Source organism: Strigops habroptila, chromosome 5 (genome assembly GCF_004027225.2).
Source record: "Strigops habroptila isolate Jane chromosome 5, bStrHab1.2.pri, whole genome shotgun sequence".
In the NCBI taxonomy this organism is placed as follows: Eukaryota; Metazoa; Chordata; class Aves; order Psittaciformes; family Psittacidae; genus Strigops; species Strigops habroptila.
The window spans coordinates 25,027,598-25,048,532 of record NC_044281.2 but is presented as its reverse complement, the minus strand read 5'-3'; the positions used below and the strand labels follow the sequence as shown (position 1 = coordinate 25,048,532).

Sequence of the window (20,935 nt, the reverse complement as noted above, 5' to 3'; positions counted from 1 at the left end):
TTTACCACTGTACAACACTTGGTACCAACTCTGCAATTGGACAGATTACTATGTGTACATTTTTGCTCAAAAGAAAAGAAAGGTGAAACCTGCTTTCAATTCTACTGACATAATTTTATCATCATACTGATAAAACCAAGAACTTATTAAATTCATATTCTGAAGGTTTGGACACTTTGTAATAGAAAGAAGTTCAATGCTTTCAAAGTAATTGGAATCTGACGATTTTATTTAACGCATTTACTGTACAAATGTTCAAACATTTGATCCTGCTGCAAATCAAACCTCACAGTATTCCATATAGGAGGCTATTCTAAAAAATTTTAACATTTGCTGTTCCCCTTCCAGGAACTACATTTTACACTTCTGCTGCTACTGAGAAATGCATTAAAGGCATGTCACATGATCTCCCTCATGTCAACAAATGATGGCTCAATTAGGCAGATAAGAATCTACAGCCCTCAGCAGAAACTCTCTCCAGCCCATTCTCAGCAGTATAAAGAAGCACTTAGGGACAGCAGTAGTTCTGGGAAATGAATACTTGCTATCCTTTATATACACACTCATTGAAAATTTCTCTTTTTCTTCAAAGAAAATTGGATCCTTCATGTTGTTGGAAATTTTCAATCACTTCTAGTTTGTGAATTTTTTTCTACATTCAGCTACAGTTCATGATTAAAATCAACAAAATGGTGAGGAATTTTACTTTTAGCACATTGCTCTGCTATTCTAAATCGTCTCTTGGAAATAAGATCTCTTAATAAGTAAATGAATAAAAACTGTTAAGTTTTGACTTCAGTCCTCAAAGGACAAGGGAAATCCATATTTAAAGATGAAATTAATTCTTACCTTACTTTGCTATGATCAAGTGCCTTAAGAACTCCATATACAAAGTGTGCCAATGATAGCAAGCCCAGCTATAAATGCCAATATTCTCTTGGATGCCCTCAATGGATGATAAGGTTGTTTCTGCTTACTTCCAATTACTCACACCATCTTCCATGCCCACTACCTGACATTCTTTTGCTTAATTTCTTAATTTTTACCCTATTGTGAAGAGAAATCTATTAAAAATACTGTGGTCTCTTACTTCAGGTTATGCAGAGAGAGTAAGACAGAATATTCAGTACCTCCCTTCTTTATACCTTTTTTCCATTTGTCTCATTCTTTAAGATTTTATGACTCTTCATAATGCTTAGCCTTTACTTTTCACAAAACACCTCAATGTTGTTCAGCACCAATTATACTCCATATGGTCTTAAAAAGACATGTTCAGAGGCATATGCTGAGGCATATTTCATGCTAAATACTGTTAACTGCTGTTCCCCACCATTTTCAAATCTGCAGGAAAGTATTGTTATATTGCATCTGGCAAGACCACAGTTAGCAAAAAACTATTAGGAGCAGTGGCATTCTGCAAAACAACTTCAGTAACTTCAGCATAAAAACTGTCACAAGACAGATCTCATCTATGGATCATCAAGGGCTAAACATTATTAGCCACACATCAGAAATCTTGTGAGTTAGAAAGGGTTTTGCAATATCTATAGACTATACGGTCTGAGTATGCTGCTGTTTATGGTGAATAGTATGGCCAGGTATTATCAAATGATTTTGCCCAAGCAGCCACATTATTCAGAAACACGAAAAAACCCACATTGTCCTTAATCAACATAGTCCTGCCAATAAAAACTTCGGTGCAAGTATGATTAATCTGAGAAGGTGAAAGCATTTCTGCTAGTATAGCTCTTATAGACTGTTTCCACATTAGGGTTCTTATGCCAGCAAGAAGTGTAAATCCCCACGAGGGTTTTCCATAGCAGCTGCATCAACAAAATCCTTCTATTATGGACAAAAATCTAAGTGCCCTTAGCTTTTGTTTAAGTCAAACCTTTGCAAGAATTAGCACTGGTGTTTTTACTTTGCTCATATTGTTAAAATGACATCAGCAGCCAGCCCTACCTGCTACCATGATGGTCTAGATAGGTCTTCAGAAAGGAACAGTGTCTACCTCTGTTTCTCCAACTTAGGAATTTCTTCTAAAACAGCACTCATTACTTATTCAGAGAATTTAATACTTCCTTAAGTATTCTACCCAGTATTCTACCCTTAATTAAAGGAAGAAGAAAACAAAAAAAGAAGGATCTTTCTTTTGGCCAAACCAGACAGTCTGAAGTACATTTACCAAGCAGGTGATCCACTGCACTGCTGATTGAGCATTAATCCTGCAGCTAATGCTCAGCCCTACCTTTAAGGCACAGTTCTAATTCTTTAAAAAGAAACTCAGCAAACACCATAAAGATCTCAACTAAAGCAGATGTTGCCTAAGAAAGCGGAAAAGTCTTTTCCTGTGTTGCGCCAAGGCCAACCTAAGATCTGACTTATGTCCCATAGTCTCTTTCAAATGAACATCCACAGCCTGTTTTTGGGATTAGTCAACTCCTGTTTCATATACACCTGGTAACATATAGGGCTCACTGGACTTAGCTCTTCTACTTCCTAAAGGGCCAAAGAATCTATCACAAAGTTGTAAAAAGCCCAATCTGCAAGACATACTATGAACACATTTAGAATCATAGAATCATAGAATCGTAAGGGTTGGAAAGGACCTTAAGATCATCTAGTTCCAACCCCCCTGCCAGGGGCAGGGACACCTTGCCCTAAACCACGTGGTTCAAGGCTTTGTCCAACCTGGCCTTGAACACTGCCAGGGATGGAGCATCCACAACCTCCCTGGGCAACCCATTCCAGTGCTTCACCACCCTCACTGTAAAGAACTTCTTCCTTATATCTAGTCTAAACTTCCCCTGTTTAAGTCTGAACCCATTACCCCTTGTCCTACCACTACAGTCCCTAAGGAAGAGTCCCTCCCCAGCATCCCTGTAGACCCCCTTCAGATACTGGAAGGCTGCTATGAGGTCACCATGCAGCCTTCTCTTCTCCAGGCTGAACAGCCCCAACTCTCTCAGCCTGTCTTCATATGGGAGGTGCTCCAGCCCTCTTATCATCCTCGTGGCCCTCCTCTGGACTCGCTCCAACAGCTCCATGTCCTTTTTATGTTGAGGACACCAGAACTGTACGCAGTACTCCAAGTGAGGTCTCACGAGAGCAGAGTAGAGGGGCAGGATCACCTCCTTCGACCTGCTGGTCACGCTGCTTTTGATGCAGCCCAGGATACAGTTGGCTTTCTGGGCTGCAAGTGCACACTGCCGGCTCATGTTAAGCTTCTCGTCAACCAACACCCCCAAGTCCTTTTCTGCAGGGCTGCTCTGAATCTCTTCTCTGCCCAGCCTGTAGCAGTGCCTGGGATTGCCCTGACACAGGTTTAGGACCTTACACTTGGCTTGGTTAAACTTCATAAGGTTGGCATCGGCCCACCTCACAAGCGTGTCAAGGTCCCTCTGGATGGCATCCCTTCCCTCCAGCGTATCAACCGAACCACACAGCTTGGTGTCGTCGGCAAACTTGCTGAGGGCGCACTCAATCCCACTGTCCATGTCACCGACAAAGATGTTGAACAGGACCGGTCCCAACACCAATCCCTGAGGGACACCACTCGTTACAGGTTTCCAACTGGACATAGAGCCATTTACCACAACTCTTTGCATGGGGCCATCGAGCCAGTTTTTTATCCACCGAGTGGTCCATCTATCAAATTGATGTCTCTCCAATTTAGAGACAAGGATGTCGTGCGGGACAGTGTCGAATGCTTTGCACAAGTCCAGGTAGATGATGTCAACTGCTCTGCCGCTGTCCATCAGTTCCGTGGCTCCATCATAGAAGGCCACCAAATTGGTCAGGCAGGATTTCCCCTTAGTGAAGCCATGTTGGCTGTCACCAACCACCTCATTGTTTTTCATGTGCCTTAGCATGTTTTCCAGGAGAAACTGTTCCAAGATTTTGCCAGGCACAGAGGTGAGACTGACTGGTCTGTAGTTCCCCGGGTCTTCCACCTTCCCCTTCTTGAAAATGGGGGTTATATTGCCCTTCTTCCAGTCATCGGGAACTTCACCTGACTGCCAGGATTTTTCGAATATGATGGACATTTAGTATGTTATCGTCTCTAAAAATCTGTGCAGAAGCATTTTTGCAAAATCCTTTTTTACCCTAAGTACACAATTGCTGAGCACAACGTAGCACGCAAATTTCCTGGACATATTTTTAGGATAATGATTAGCTATGCTGTAAAAATATTTTTCTTTTTTAAATGATAGTTATTATTTGCAGAATCAAAAAGTAGCCTTCAGGTTCCTATCCTGCTTACAACCTCTGCTATTTCAGAACAACTGTAGTCTATAGTGTAGGTCAGTGGTATTCAGTACAGTTCAGTCTTTGAGCTAAGAAGAAGATTATATGTATATTGTACTATGTATACATATTTTAACATTCTATAATTTCAGTGCAAAAATTACTGTCTTTGAAACAACAGAGTGCTCAATTCAAAGGTTAATGGTTGCACTCGACGATCTTAAAGGTCTTTTCCAACCTAAAAGATTCTATGATTCTATGATTCTAAATCATTAATCATAACTTCTTGCAAGGGAAAAAAAAAAGTTTGTGCACTGTCACCATTACACATGCAAATGATAACTGAAGCTATAATTTCAACTTCAGACCAAGTAATGGGCTACCATAACAGCTTAACTCAGCTCCCAAGTTACACATATGCACATAGTTTTTGCTGTTCAAAAATTAATCTCCTTCATGTAAAACAGAGCACAACTGCTATAGTATTTGTATGTGTTTTTTTAATGTAGCAGTTGATGACAGAAACAAAGAATACATATGCCAGGGCTATGCAAACTATGACATGTCCATGTGTTAATGAGATCAACTCCTTCAGAAAAAGATGGAACCCTAAATTTCAATCAACTGTACACAGAGTGGTGACTACCAATTTAATATAAATTTTGGTAGTCAGCATCCACAATAAGCAAGTTACCTCAAATTAGAAAAATTCACAAATTTCAAGTTTCAGAGAACAGTCTTAAATTAATGATTCTTTTTAAACCTCATCAGAGAAGTACTGAAACAAAAAATAATTCAAGATGGAACCAATACTGTTTCAGTCAGAGCTTCTAACTCCTCAATTTGCTGCTGCTTTAGTTTTGAGATTTTGCTCTAAAAAGTTGACATGGTAACAGACAAAATTCTTGTGCTCTCATAAAGACAGCATCTAATACAGACTGACATGCAAGGGGACCTGCAGTAAAAATTTCCCTCACCCCTTAGAGTATGAAGGCTTCCCTTTTTAATTTACATCTAAATGGTGTGTTAAGTCTGCCCAGACTTTACATATAATTTGAGACCCAGTGCCCCTAAAGGTAGAGGCATCTGGGACGGGGTCTCTGCAGTGGTCTGCGGGCAGCACAGCAGGTCCCTGGCCCTGGTGAATGCCTCTTCTCAGACTGCTACAAAGCCTGATTCAACCTTTGCAGACAAGTAGCTCGCAACCAAGAGGCTTATTTAGTATTTCACCAGATTTACAAACTCTACCAATGAAATAAAAGCATGCCCTTTCCTCCTCTGCCTTTCCCTCCCCCCCAAAAAAAAGCAATATACTTTTAAAAGTGTAATGCAATCACAACCATTATGTCAACGAAAATTACTTGCTAGGTTTATCTCTGTAGGTATCTGTCAAACGCAAAGCACACACAACATCTTTGGAGTAATAATGATGTTTTATCATTTTAATTACAAACACTTTGAAAAAAATCCCTAAAGTGTACCAATTGGGGTGGTCTGAATTAACAGTAGGTTGATAGCCCAAGGGTAGCAAAAATAGATTGAGCTACCAAATTTCATAGTAGTTATAGCAGCTGTTTTGTTGCCTCAGGGAACCTGGGTATTTAACAAAGCAGACAGCTTGGCATTGGCATCTGATTAGTAATGTGGGTATTGTTGGACAGAATAAGTGCAGTTCTATTGTTTCACTGTTTGATGACGAATTTGGAGAGCTATGGCATCACCTAGCTTTTAGAGTCAGCTTCTGTATGTTCACTTACAGGTACTGTAAAAGGGTATTTTTTCACTTATCACTGGCTGCAAGTAGGGAATATTGTCTTGAACATGATCGATGAAACATGACGGGATTTAAATGTCAGGGTCAGTTGCCTCCCCATTTCTGTGCCAAAATTTTGTTGAATCGACTGCGTAAGTTTTTCTAATTGGGAAGAAAAGTGAATAAGGTGAAAGCCTGTTCCTCCCTTAGCACAGGATACAAATTATTTGGAATTTTAAATCATTTTAAAACATCATTTATTCCAGTTTAACATTACAAGGGAAAATTTCTCTTCACAAAAGAAGTCTCAGAGGAAAAATCCAACTGTTGGGGTTTCTGGGAGAGGGGATCGATTTTTATTTTTCTAATCCTGCAGTAGCCTGACAGTTTGGATAACCACTGGGGGCAAGAGAATCTCCCGTTCAAACCCGATCTGCTTAATGGTAAAAATCTTAGTTAACATGTTTTATCTAAAAAGGCTTGATCTTGGGGAATAACCTTAGCACAAACAACAATATTACTCTAAGGTTTGCGTTTGAACTTCATACAGCCAAAAAGACCCCCCACGTGGCTCTTCTCTCTTTCATTCTTTAAGTATACATCACAAATTATTGGTGCTTGTTGGCAGAGTTCAAATCACTGAACTCATTGCAAATAGTCTACTTCAGCTAGAAGTACATTCTTTTACTCTATCAAATCCATCTGAGGTAATAAGACTTGATGTTTTATTCAACAGAGCTGAGGAAAATTGTTGCACAATAGGTTAATTCAAAATGGCAGCATAGAAAATGCATCTGTCAGTGGGGATCAAATTACAGGGCAAGCTCCTCTCAATGCTTAGAAAAACAAGTCTGCAGTTCTACAGATTATGTGCATGTGTGTGTTTAAAGGGGTGGGAAAGGAGCTAAATATCTGAGCTAACCTCCAATTAAAGTCAATCATAAAAACAGCCAATTTAATGAGTACGGATTTCTTTGGGTAATTATAACACCAACCACTTTTTTTCTCCCTCTCTTTTAAATCTGTAATTCTGCCTTCTTGTTATTGCTTGCTTTGTCATTAATCGCCTCGGGAACTTGATTTCCTAGCAACAGACTCTGCCACCAAACATTTGGCTCCTGTTCAACATTTTCTTTGTGAAAAATGGCACTGCTATTGCTGCCTGGCTGTTGCAGCTAGACTGGCTGTGTAAGTGCTCTAATAATGCATTATTCTAAAAAACACCCAAAAATCACATGATAAAAGGAACGATGACTGAGCTTCACTAATTACTGTGCTGAAGAAGTCTATCTGCAATTTAAAGGCTACTGGGGCAGGAGGACAGTTACAAGAAAGAAAACGTATATTCTTCATATAAATAAATGTAATCAATAACAGAGAGGTGAACATTTAGGAATAAATATTTTTATGATGTTAGACAGATTCACACTGATTTTCTATTATGGGAAAAAGAGGTACAATCTTTCTTGAAAGTTGATGATGTATTTTTCTGCATAAAGTACAAAGCATTCATCCTCAAAGAATGACATCCTGAGAATCAAACTTCACAAAAAATGAGAAAAAAAGTTTCTAATTCACCTTTTCATATAAATCACTTGAGAAAACACTGGCAAAATTGTCTGTGCATGAGAACTTCTACGTGAAATGGTAGCATAATGCATACCACATCCTAAAGACATCACAGAATGACATAACACGTGCTGGTGGCAGTTTAGACAAAGCTCTTTTTTGCATTTTGATGAAAGAAATAAAGCTGTGAAATTCTGTATTTATGAGAGCATTTTTCCCATATTTGCTTTGGAAGCCAATAAATGGCTGATTTGCTTCCTGATTAGATACAGAGCCTATCATGTCTCCGCAACAAATGCATCACACTTCAGCTATACCTTCCTGAAAATATAGTCCCTCAAGATGGTGGGTTTCGGGAAGGCGATGTTATCCCAGGCCAGCAAAAAAGGCCACAATTAACTGTTGCTAGCCAAAGCTGCTGCTTTATGATTAAGACATTCAGAATGGTGTTTTCCTGGCCATAAAACCTATTCATTATTGTGAGAAATTGTTTTGCATGTCAAATGGCATACATACTGATGCCAGAGCACTATGGCAGAAGTTATCAATGGAAAAAAAGCTATTGTGGAGTTATGCAAACAAATGTCTTTTTTTAGGGGATATTTTGATTCCTGCCAGTGTCTACATCTCTCATTTCCCATGATGCACACACAGACAAAAGAAAAAAAAGAAAAACTATCACAATCCATTGTAAATTATCATACTTATCATAGCAGTAAATTACAATAAAAATGCCTTCATTGAATATGCTTCTGAAAGGAGGAGACAGCACAAAAGGAATTTCATTTATACTTACATTGTTATAATAATCAGCATTTTTTCTCAAGTAGAATAGCCAAACCCCATGTAAAACACTGTAGAATGTTATTTAAGCTTTGCCATATATTGCTGACATCAAGCTTATGTTTTGACACTCATGCTGAAACCAGATAATTCCGCCATCAAGCCCACTACACCACCACAGTATCTCTCTGCTTAGACAAGCACTTAGACGCTAGAAGAAAATAAATATAAAAATACCACAATATTTGTTGAAACATACCAGGGTGGTTGGAGCTTTAAAAACTTTTCCTACTGCAGATAGGGGTTACATTGCATTCATTATGACATGCTGCAACGCATTTCCTACTTGAAACTCAGCCTAAGACCAGAATACCTGGTCTTGATCAGAACTGTCATTAACATCAAAATAAACTACGCTTGCAATTAACTCTGTAAACACAAAAGAGATGCTGAAGGTGGTGAATATAAGTTAATTGTGGGATAACAAATCTAAGCAGTATTAGAAAATTTGATACTTTATACTTAATGTGGTACAACTGAAGGGCATCACCATTGAGAAATTTTTCTTATTTGCTACATGGAAGTAGGAAAAGGGAATGGTTTAAACTTTTACAGATTGTGAAATAATAACAGCCCATGCAAAGCTGAGTGAAAGCTTTATCTTCTCTGAATAGAAGGTTGTATGGCAATACTGAATGCAAACAAGCCAAAATTCAGCTGCACATAAATAAGTCTCAGTGCTACATAAAAGCTTCATTGCTCCTCTACTCTCTACCTACAACAGGTAGCCCAGGAGCTGAAGTGTTCGGGCACTGTAAATCCAAACAGCAAAGACAAGAGATCAAAATGCATAAAGTATGGTGTAAAAATGTTCCCACTTCTCTTTAATGGATGCAGGTAAGCATGAGCATCAGCAATGCTATACCTATATGAAATGGCTAAGCAAGGAGTCTATGTAAATGTTAATGAGAAAAGCTTTGAAAGACATTACTTATAATACCAGCGTTTTAAGCACAAAAACTATATCCTCAAAATACAAATTCAAATACAGGCCCTAAACAACAATCTACTATTTTCCTTTGTACACAAAAGAGACCATCATGTTATTAAAGGAAGATCTGTTTGGTTTTTGGGAGCTACTGATCCATTCTAAGCTAAGACTCAAGTTATTAAGACTTGGTGCCTAACTGCAGTCAATACTGCCATTTCATACACTTTGTAAAGGAAAGTATTTCAGAAAAAAAAAAAAAATTACAAGAAAACCTGAAGCATGGAAGGAACTTTCAAGAACACATTTATTACTTCAGCACAAGATAGTATTAGCATTAAATGAGAGTGTTTCACCCATCTAATGCCTCCAACTGCAAACATTAAATGAATGCAGGGGTTGGACTGAAGAACAAATTCACTAAAGCTAAATTGGCAGAAATAAAGATAGCTAACTGCAACAAGAGAGAACACACATCTGGGAAGCACCACACTTGTGGCAATAATGTTCAAATATAGGCAGAAAGTTAAAATTCAGCTGTCTGTACGAGCAAGTGGTATCAGTTTTCACAAAGTTAAGATTTCACAAGGTTAAGTGCAGCTTTTAATGAAAGAAAGCATTTTCTTTTCCCGTTTTCCATTTTTTCCCATTATGAAAGGACAAGCGTAAAATTCCTTACTCACATACAGTAACATAGAGGTGGTCATTGGAGTCAAATGACAACTAAAATTCTCATTAGTTTTTTTGCTCTCTTAAGCAGATTATGTTTTTAATCAGAAATATTTACAATAAAAAAATATCGTTGTACCCCAGGCTTTTGTAAGGTATGAAAATTAATAGCTATATACTGCAAGTTACCTTAAAAATGTTGAAATGTTTGTGTGCAATGTCAAAGAAAATTAGTACCAGCAACTTCCATAGATTTCAGCTGGTGTTAAAGATATTGATGACCTTAAAAACCAAACCCCTAAACCACAACAAAAAAACCCCACAACCCAGTACATGTAGAATTTAACTTAGAGATGCCTACGTAAATACAGTACTATCAGCAGTTTATTAAATGCCTCTGTAAATAAGGCAAACAAGGTGCGTAGATGTGGAGTTTGTACATCATGCAAGTTTGTAAGCTGCAACTCAAACGTATCATAATTCTAAACTGCAAGTCCTAACAGAAAGCGTAAATTCACAGAAAGAAAGAAAAAATTAAAAAAAAAAATGAACATCTTTTCATGTCAGGTTGTGTCCCATTCACAATTTCAGAAACACAATTACAGTGTTTAGTCTTATCATAAGTCTCAACTTATTCTGAAACAAGGAAAACGTCTGAGAAAGAGACATTTTCCAGCCCCAGTAGGAACCAAATAAAATCCCTCACGGTGAATTCTAATCAGACACCACAGCACAGCTAGCTGATCCACAGTGAAATGAGTATGACAGACTGGAAGATATGATGTCAATGGTAGAAATTACTGCAAGTATATGAATTGTATCTGGAGAAGGGAAAGAAATTGCATAGAGTTTGACAGCACATGTAATCTATCTTAAACGATACAAAGTAGAGTAAGTTTAAAGGATTAAAATACACCTTCAAAGTTTACCATCTTTGAGAAAGCTGAGGCAGCCTCTGTATTTTGCTTGTATCTGTGATTTACAGGGTCCTATTCTTTGCTAGTCTTTCTCCAATTTGTCTGTTGGATCTGATTACCAGATGGCTAAAATAAATGTATTGTGTTCATTCATGGTAACAGAAGTTGTCTTTAAGGGCTCTGTCACGGCTTCACTATCTTTTCCTTTGTACCTACTCCTTCCTCTGTGAATTGATTAGATTTCAGAGCTAAGTTTCATTTGAGGGCCATTCTGTTCAATGCTGCATTGAAAAGCATATTATCTGTTCTAGGAAGCACATACAGATGACCACAGGATATCACAGACCTGTCCTAAAGCAACAACTGCCCTGCTCAGCCAAGAAAATAGATTGTTCTACAATCTCAAGACACGGATTTCCAGAGTAAGTATCTGTCACTTACATACATTCTAATGCAATCCAAGAAATAGGCTGACAGTTGGATAGAAAGAAGGAAATGAAAAGCAACATATGCACAGTGCAAAGCCAAGGAAGGTAACAAGACTAAAGTGAAGAGAGACATCAGTAGACAACAACTCAGAGAGCTACCCTGTACCTCAGGAATGGTAATTGTTCACTACATGGTTTTATTTAATCTGGTAAACTGCCACAAACTTGCAAGTAAAGAAGCTAAATGAAAGAAAAGGGTATGAATGCATTATAGCATGAGAAGCATACATGGTTCTACACATTGTCTCCTTTCCTTAAGGAGTTACATGTGCCACCTGTAATCTTGAATTATAACAGTCCTAGAAATCTCTTAGATGAACCCACCCTTGAGTGTTTTTGCTACAGGTGTGAACGAGGCTCTTTACCCAACAGATCTCCTCCAGCAGTCAGATGTTTCCCTAATCTGAATTCCACTTTGAAAATATCTAATACAATTTATTAGCACCTCAGTGTTATTTATTTAATCATTAACATATGAACATTTTGGGGTTTATTTTCAGTTTAGTACAACAGTTCTCTGTCTCTTAGTCAAAGCTTGGATGTCATAGAACTGGCACCTGAAGAACAGCTTTTAATATATATGAAAATCAGTGTAGTGAATCACCTAGTCAAAATTTAAGTGACCAAACTGACTGAACGCAGAAGAGTGGCTTCAGAGCTAAAATAAGATGAAGGCCATATCTTAAAAAACCCCAAGCTGTTTTTCACCTCATCTAACGTTTCCCATTTGTCTGGAGCATCTCCCCTAAGTTTAATTTATCTAAATTGCATCAGATTATACCTTCATTGGTAATTATATATAAGCATGGCAAGATTAAAAAAAAACCCAAACCAAAACACAAACAAACAAAAAAACCCCAAACCAACAAACGACCAACTTAGTAGTGCAGTATAGCTTTTGATAATATCTGTCATTCTTCTTTACTTAAACTATACTCCTAGCCTTTCAGTATTTTTTTTAGCCAATAGCATTAATTCCTAAGCATCGTATCTGGAACAGACTGAGGTATAATTATTGGGAAATAAAAAACTCAGAGCACTTGAAAAACAGAAATAAAAAGTGAGTAGACAATACACCTATGTATTTTTTCAACTGCAGCACAAACATATGGTCAGAGCAGTGGGATGTATTTTCTTTGTATACTGAGAAGGTTGTAAGTATTTTTTGGCAGTTATAAAGGGGCAGTCTTGACCATACACAAGAATCAATAACAACCATGTAAAGCCTACAGCAGTGCACACTAACAGGCTGTAGGAGACATTAACACTAGCTAAAAGAAATAACTGTATTTTCAATGAACTTGTTCCTCCTGGATAATCAATTTTTTACACTTCTTACCAGCTGTTCCCACATAGCTCAGGTAGCGGAATGGAAGCAGCTGTCATACAGAATCCATATATTACATGCATGTTATGAGGTTTTAATTTGTCATAGATGTTTCCTAATTTTGATCAGTCATATCAACTTGAAAGCAAGATGAAAACAAATTCACCACTTCTCTTTAGGCAAGATGTAATCTGCACAAATACACTAATCTGGCTTGATTCATTCTGGATGGCAAAAAAAAGAATACTAATTATGAATCTGCTAATGCCCCATCCTCAAACCCCGTTTATTCCAAAAGTAAGATTTCATCATTAAAATCAGTTTGCCCCACCACCCACATTCAAGAGATTTGTCACAATCATTGTTTCTGAAATATTGAGTTATAAGGTGCCATAGTAATTACTATGGAATAAATAGCAATTAAGATTGTTCACACAAATAAGCTCAAACTGTTTGCAGTGAATAATTATGCTAATAGTGTTTTTCTACATAATTTGTGCATCCTTCACAACAATTTACTAGAAAATGTGAAATGTAAATTTGATGCACTACTACAAAAGCTCTGAAAATATGTTCCGTTCTTATGATTTTTCCCACTAATTTAAGAAAGCACACAACTCAAACATACTTCCACATTTGTACATTTAAATTTGAAGAATTCAAACTAGACTGAAATTGAAGCAGTCATGTTCTTTCATTGTATGCCTACAAAATCATCCTAAACCATATGCAACAGGCATTCACATTGCTTAAACCGCACAACGTTTAACATGAATTTTAGCAATTTGAAAGAAGCTGAACTTACTGCTATATAATAAACTTTGGCCTTTTCCACCAACTTCCAGTTTTTCTCCAAATCGAGATGCTTTTCCTTCTTATAGCAATTAGCAGCAGCAAGGTTAGCTACAAGAGACCTGAAAGTGATTAAAAACTAGGCATTAGATTCCTTTTAACTAACACCACTGCAAATTTCTCACAAAGAACAAATTTCTCAGAGATAATCAAAGAGCTTAAGGAACACAGAAACAGTTAACAAAGAGCACCATAAACCACATATACTTTATTTGATCATTTTTTAACATTTAAATATTTTAAGTCATATATTAAATACTATTTAAACTATATTTTAAATAATGTATTTTAAATCCAGCTAAATACCTTATGTAAACTATCACTATTAGACTGTTCATGTGCCTTCATTTGCTTAGAATTAACCTTTGCTGCATTTTGTGATCAACTCCCTCTGTATGGTATAACATCGGCAGATTTTCATTAAAACTTGTCTAGTAACTAACATCTAAGGGAAAGCAGCTACTCCAGTTTATCTTCTCAAAACTATTTTTCCCTCACTAGAACCCAAACATTGATGGATATGTATGTCTTGCCTTTATATATATATTTATTCTATTTTATAGTTACATTATTTAAAAGGTGGTTTGTTTGGGTTCCCCCTGGCCCCTATTAGGTTCATATTTTCCTTTAGCAAATGAAAAAGGGTCCTATTGCCACTTTTAGATGATGAACTGTTTGAAAAAACATTTGGCTTAGCTGTGTATTACTGGAAAACTACCAAAACCTCATTTGTACTTCATTCTTACCTAACAAGTTATGACACAAACCATGGGACAAAACTTCCACAACTTCCACTAGCAAGAACAAAGATACCTGTATTTAGTTTGTTACATGTAATATACATTCTATCTTAAATTCTCCACTTCAGCCATTCTATTCAGCCTTATGAAACACACAAAAGTTATAGACACACTCCTAAAACCAGGTCATAAAAAGATGGTTATGCACTAGCTCTCCACTCTGGCTACGATGACCCAATCCTTCTGTGCACTTTTATTATGATAAAGTTTAATAACATCCAACATTTAGAGAAGGGAATTTGGGAAACAGACATATCCATGCTTGCATAGAGAGTTTTAAATTTAACTTTCAAGATTTAATAGTCATAGGATGCACCTTTAACATTAACGAATCACTGTTTCGTGATTTTTAAGTATATTAGCCAGATAAATAATGTGTAATTACACATACAACATATGGCTATTGAAAACTTTTGCCTTCTCCAATATGCATACAACTGATGCTGTATGTATCACCCTTTTCCATATAAATGCTACTACAATCCAATGCATCAGAGCAAATTGCTAATCTGCTTCTACCAAGTTATGCTTCTGCCTCCGGACTGCATACCATGTATAGGTGTTAGGAGCAAAGTAAACTAGGAATTCTTGACATTTATTCCACCTCAAAACAGCATCTTTCCACTATTACCATTTCTCTTTGTCCTATTCAATAAAAAAACCCAAACAAAGCCCAACAGAATCCCTTATAAAGACAGCAACCAAGTCTCCCTTTAAACTTCCTGAAGCACTCATCATTGACAATCCCTGTAAGTTAAACAGATCAAGTATGTTAAATCAAAAAGTTAGACTAACTTTTTCTGAATATATCAAAATATATAGCACAGTTCTGAGTCATTTCTACCCGGAAATATTCTTGGGGCTCATTTCTTTAATTCTAAAGCCTAAAGGCAATGAGAACTAATGTGAATTTTGAAAATAAAATAAATTTAAAAATTACAAACAAATAGACCAACTCTCTCAAAGCAGTACAAGCAATAGGGCAAGAAGCTTCAGTCTTGATGAATATTATCATCCACCAGAGAACCAAGTAAATCCAAGAAAGACATGTGCATAACTGTGGTAATTCTCTGTAAACCAAATTTAAAAAGCAAATTAAATCTTTCAGTTTTGGCAAACCCTAAATATCCATCAAGGAAAATTCTTGCCTGCCTACGTATGTTGCTAAGTGAAAAGCAATTATGTTTCAGAAAACTAAGCAAGGACTTTCTATATGTTTCCTTTCACTTACCACATGCCCCTGAAACTGTAAACCTAGCGCTCCGTGGCTACATACAACTGTAGAGATGCTCTGCACATGATGCATAATAAAAGATTGTTACACTGAAGACAAAGCACCAGGATTTTCCAAGTTAAAACTGTAACTCTGACAGCACTAAGTTCAACATGTGGGCCACAGAGAAGGTAGATGTTTTTTCAATGAAATACTGTAATTGGAGACAGCCAGAGTGCTTCAAATCAAACAGCTTAATGGAGACTCTGTGCATGTGGGTATTTCTGAGCAGAACGCACAAATCAAAGTCACAGATTATGACAAAGTGTGGGTACTACTTTAGAGTTTAATCACGTGTTAGGATTTTCTTGAAAAGCTCTGAGAAAACAAAGCATGTTAGTATTGCTAAGCTAGAGAATTCAGAGTGGTAATCACAAATTAGCTCAGAACCCTCTCTTCTAAAAAGCTAGACAGACTTAGCAGAAAAAAAGGCATTTGGAACATAAACATACACAGCCACTTACTGGGAATACCAGAGAACTATGAGCCAGCTCCTCCAAAAGAGACAAGAAAATTGAATTACCTGAAGAAGGAAGTTAGAATGTACCTCAACTGGGACAAGAGCTTAATCAATAAATAGTTACAAACTGGGGCCACGTTGAAGTGATTCTTACAAATACAGAAAATTCTGAAAACCAAGAAACAATCAGAGGGTAATTAAACATGGAGAACAAACTTGCTCTCACTAGAAGTGCACAATAAAGTCTTCAGTAGCAACCACTGTCCATTTTTTTTCTGTCTATTTCTATTTTCACTGTCTATTTCAAATGTACACGACCCATGTGGTGGAAACTTACACGGAGTGCGCCATCATCATATGCCCACACATTGGCATCAATGACTTGGAATGACGGAATATCACCGACAGTGGATTGCCTGATTTGTCAACTCCGAGAGTTCGAAGACAATCTCACCCCTTCCATCATTTCAGCTGTGGAAAAACTGTCCCAGGAGTTCAAACAATTGAGAGACGACTTATCCGATCTATCCAGCTCCCCACGCGCACCAACCGAGACTCCTTGATTCCCATCCATAAGCTGATCCGTAGACTGGAGAGCCAAGGAGTGATCAGCAGGACCCGCTCACTCTTTAATAGCCCCATATGGCCAGTGCAAAAGTCTAATGGAGAGTGGAGATTAACAGTAGACTATCGTGGCCTGAACGAAGTCACACCACCATGGAGTGCTGCCGTACCGGACATGCTAGAATTTCAATATATAATAGGAAAAGTATAAGAGGAAATAAGCCTCTTATACTCCCTACACATTCTCAAGACTGCTCTGAAACAGTGATTGTGATGAAGCCACTTTCTCTAGTATTTGAGCAAACATTTGATATGCTGCTTAATAAGTTAAAGTATTTGCAGACATTTTTATGAATAAATTTACCTAAACTTTTAAATTCCATAGAGATGTACAGCAAAAGATACACATTTTTCCTGAATTCATGACGTATCCTTTTGACAGTCTTGACTTCAGTTTTCCATCATGTCATCTAGGAAACGGTGATTGCTACAGGATGCCTACACAGACACTGTGTGACTAAAGACAGAGAGAATCACAGAGCAGAAACATCCTTATTGCTTGTCTTCTCTTTGAAAAACTGAATACGGATGCTGGAGATGAAGGGGGAACTATGTAGACATAATTAATATCAAAACTCCAGATGAAGATGAATGAACTTCCTTCCCCCACTGAGTATGTACATTCATTCCTAAGACATTATGTATGACATTAAATTGGGAGGGACAGGTTGATAAGCTGGAGGACATACCTGTCTGTCATTCAGCGGATCTTCAACAGCCTGCAGAATTGGGCTGGCAGAAGACTTGAAGGCAAATGCAAAGCCATGCAACTAGGATGAAGTAAGTCCAATGCAACACTGTAGGCTGAATGTTGAGAGGATACAACACAGCCTTGCAGAAAAAGACCTGGGGAGGTGCTGGTGCACCAGGCTTGGAACACAAGTCAGCAGTGCACACAGACAAGGTAAATCACATTCTAGTCTATATGAGCAAGCATGGAGCCAGCAGGACAAAGGAAGTTTATACTGAGAACAGAAAAAAAAAAAAAAAAGTCTGTTCTGCTCTCCAGACCTCATCTGGAGTTCCATGTCCAGCTTTGAGCTTTCCATTACAAGGAAGACACTCACATAATGCAGTGAGTCCAGCAGTGGGCCATTAAGATTATTAGGGGGCTGAAACACCTAATAAACGAAGAAGGGCTTTGCTGAGCCTTAAGAAGAGGGACCTAAGAGGAGACTTTCCTGCTCTCTTCAAATATCTAATGAAAGTTTACAGAAAAAATGAAGCCAGACTATTCTTGGACACAAGAAGGAGCAGACACAAGCTGGAAGAAGAAAAATTCCAACTGGGTATCATCAGAAGAATTTCTCCCATGAAAATTGGTCAAACACTAGAACAGGTTTGCCCAGAGAGGTTGTGCAACCTCCGTCCTTGGATATTCAAAACCCAGCTAGACATGGCTCTGAAAAACCTGATCTAACTTTGAAGAAGGCCCTGCTTTCTGCAGAGGTCTGGACCAGATGTCCACTCTTAGTAAAATTTTCTAGGGTTCTACATGTTATAGGGAAAATTCTCCTCCTTAGACTCTCGGTTCAGTTGCCACCTACTGCCTTTTCTAACTCTACCAAAATCATTTGCCAACTTCCCAGGAAGTTTGGTGTGGATTTTTATTATGGAACTGCTATCGTACCTTGTTAAATTCTACTAACTCCTGATACTGCTTTGAGAGAGAAAGAGCAGTTCCTCAGGATCAATGGCACTGAAAGCCACAGAGGGAAACCAAAGAGGATAATGGCAGATATTTTGCTCTCATTCAGAGCCAAAATGAAATCATTCTTCACCGTAACTGATACCATTGTCATTACGGTTTCAGTATCTAGTATGAGAAAATTTAGATATTGGCAGAAATCAGGGAGGGTTGGTGTGTGCTGGAAACATCTCAAGATTATGGCAGACCTGACTGGCTGCTTTTGAAACCTTCGAAAAATTGTCAGGAGGTAATCAGAAAAGTAGTAATACATAAGTTCAAGTGTTGTGGGTGGAGGGAGAAAGCAGAAAGCAAAGGGCCATGCTCAAGATAAATGCCTATTGTCTTCACTATCTCTTCCTGAAATTCTTGGTTTTATTGATTTTATTACAATACCAAAAATAAATCACTCTATAAATGTGCTCTTACTTATGGAATGCTCTGAAACCATACAAAATACTACAAAGACCATTGTTCATCATCTACAAATACAAAAAAAGGTTGAACAGAGTTCTGGGGAAGCGATTTTTGTATATAGGAAAGACTACCTTAAAAAAATAGCACCTGAAAACATTCAGAAGAAATTGTTAAGATGTAGACACACAGAATTACAGTTATTAGATGAACTGCAACAGGGAAAAAAAAAAAGAAAAAGCTTTTTTTTTTTCCTCTTGTATAAAATCAAATTAACACTTTCAATCAGGCTATATGCTGACATCTATCCTCTTTAAACACATTATCACCTGAAGTATAGTCCTCATTTGCCAATCAAGTATATGCCTCACATGCCACTCAGCTTTCACATAGGCTGCATAAGCATACCTGTTAACCAACTTTTGTCTCCCACATTTTTTCTCTCTCCAGAGCAACTGGAAGCTATAAAGTTCAGAAAGAAGTAGTATATTATTATCTCACATTTTTCTGCCATAATGCAACTGCTGTTCTCTAAAAGTATTAATAATGCCCAGGCCCAAACTAAGAGCCAGGCAGTCCTGTGTTATCTCAAACTGTGCTAATATTTTCTTTATCATTCAAATCACAACTTTTCAAGGCCAAATATTTCAAACAAAGGAGGCTCCACACACTATGCCGAATCCATTTATATTTCGGAAAATATCAAAGGCCCCTGACCTGTTATCACTAGTGATGCAGGCAGCACAGGTTCCTGTTGGTTCTTCACTCTGCTCATAGTAATGGGCATCCACATGAGCTTCCTCAGCCTTCTTCTTTAAGATCTCTCCGAATTTATCTTTGCCAATGCACCCAAAGAAAGTTGCAGCTTTGTAAGGGCTCTGGATCATCCACTGTAGATTGACAGAAAGCAAAACAAAACAAAACAAAAAACCCACAAAGTTAGCACACCTGGTATATTATTTTCTGCCATTTTTTTCTCTTCAGTAGTCAGATTTCATTTTGTGCTTATAGAGCACTGTGACATACAGAACACTTCTATGCCTAAAGTAAAAAACATTTGGTATATCAAGGGAGGGAGGGTCAGCAAAGGATAAAAAAGTTACCCTTAATGATCCCACTCAGTGTTTAATACTTAATACAAAACTTAAATACATGTATTTCATTCTCAAATAAAGTAGATTAGTATGTTTTTACAAGACATTTCAAAAGAAGTTCCCCTGCTCAAAGGAGATGCCGCTACACTTCCATTTAGTCAAGCAATGTATCTTTAACGAAAATGTGTAGAAAAGACTAAATAAACAAAAGAAACCACCATCCTCCCAAAAAAAACCACAAACAAAAAAAAACCCCCAAAACCCCCAGACAGATAGCATATAAGGGAAACAATAAGTTTCAGAAACCTAAGAAGAAACATTGTGCAACATTCACAACATATATAAAACCTAAATGGTACTGAAAATAACCATTTGTGTCTAACATTTAATTATATGCAAAAAAGGAAATGCTCTCCATTTATATTGTTAAACCAGGCATGAAAATATCTATCTCCAACTTTATTAAGAGCAGTTCTGTCACTTGAATTGTAAAGAAAGAGCGTAGCTGTACAGTGTTGCTAAGGTGCCAGGTTATTTCAAAAAGCTCCTCTTCTATTAATACAAAATATGTATCATTCAACTGTAAATGTAACTCCATTTTGTACTAAGTTAAAAAACAGCATTTAGCAGCAATATAAAATCAAGAGCATACTAAAGAAATTAATGTGAAGAAACAGTCATAGGCCCTACTCTGCTGGTGGCGAGTCAACCAACTGAAGTCATTATAATTCACCCTAATTACAGTCAGAAAGCTTATCCACTCAATCTATAGTATGAATTAAAGGCTGCATCAATTTACTGCTATACTAAAACCCTACTTATAATTGTTTCCTAATCAAGATTTAAATAAACGATAATGTCTCCATTACAAAGCAGCATTAGTGGTAGCTGTGGGTTGCAGAAAGGTCAAGTAACTCAGTTGCAAATACATGCTTAGTCACATCTTTATTACTTCCAGCTCCAGAGGAGGAAACCAAAATATCAAAAAA

The 20,935-nt window shown here is 37.5% G+C and overlaps 1 protein-coding gene across 6 annotated transcripts in view; it reads right to left on the bottom strand.

Annotated features, from left to right (window-relative positions):
- ADK (adenosine kinase) overlaps nucleotides 1–20,935 on the bottom strand; it is a 297,485-nt gene that overhangs the window by 138,694 nt on the left and 137,856 nt on the right. For 4 of the 6 annotated variants that reach the window (XM_030488972.1, XM_030488966.1, XM_030488967.1 and 1 more), the window contains 3 exons: nucleotides 19,570–19,742; nucleotides 19,261–19,314; nucleotides 13,548–13,656 (listed from right to left, as the gene is read on the bottom strand). In XM_030488972.1, coding sequence (XP_030344832.1) covers nucleotides 13,548–13,656; nucleotides 19,261–19,314; nucleotides 19,570–19,742 — 336 coding nt within the window. The remainder of the gene's footprint in view (nucleotides 1–13,547; nucleotides 13,657–19,260; nucleotides 19,315–19,569; nucleotides 19,743–20,935) is intronic. The other 2 variants (XM_030488969.1, XM_030488970.1) reach the window with 1 other exon arrangement.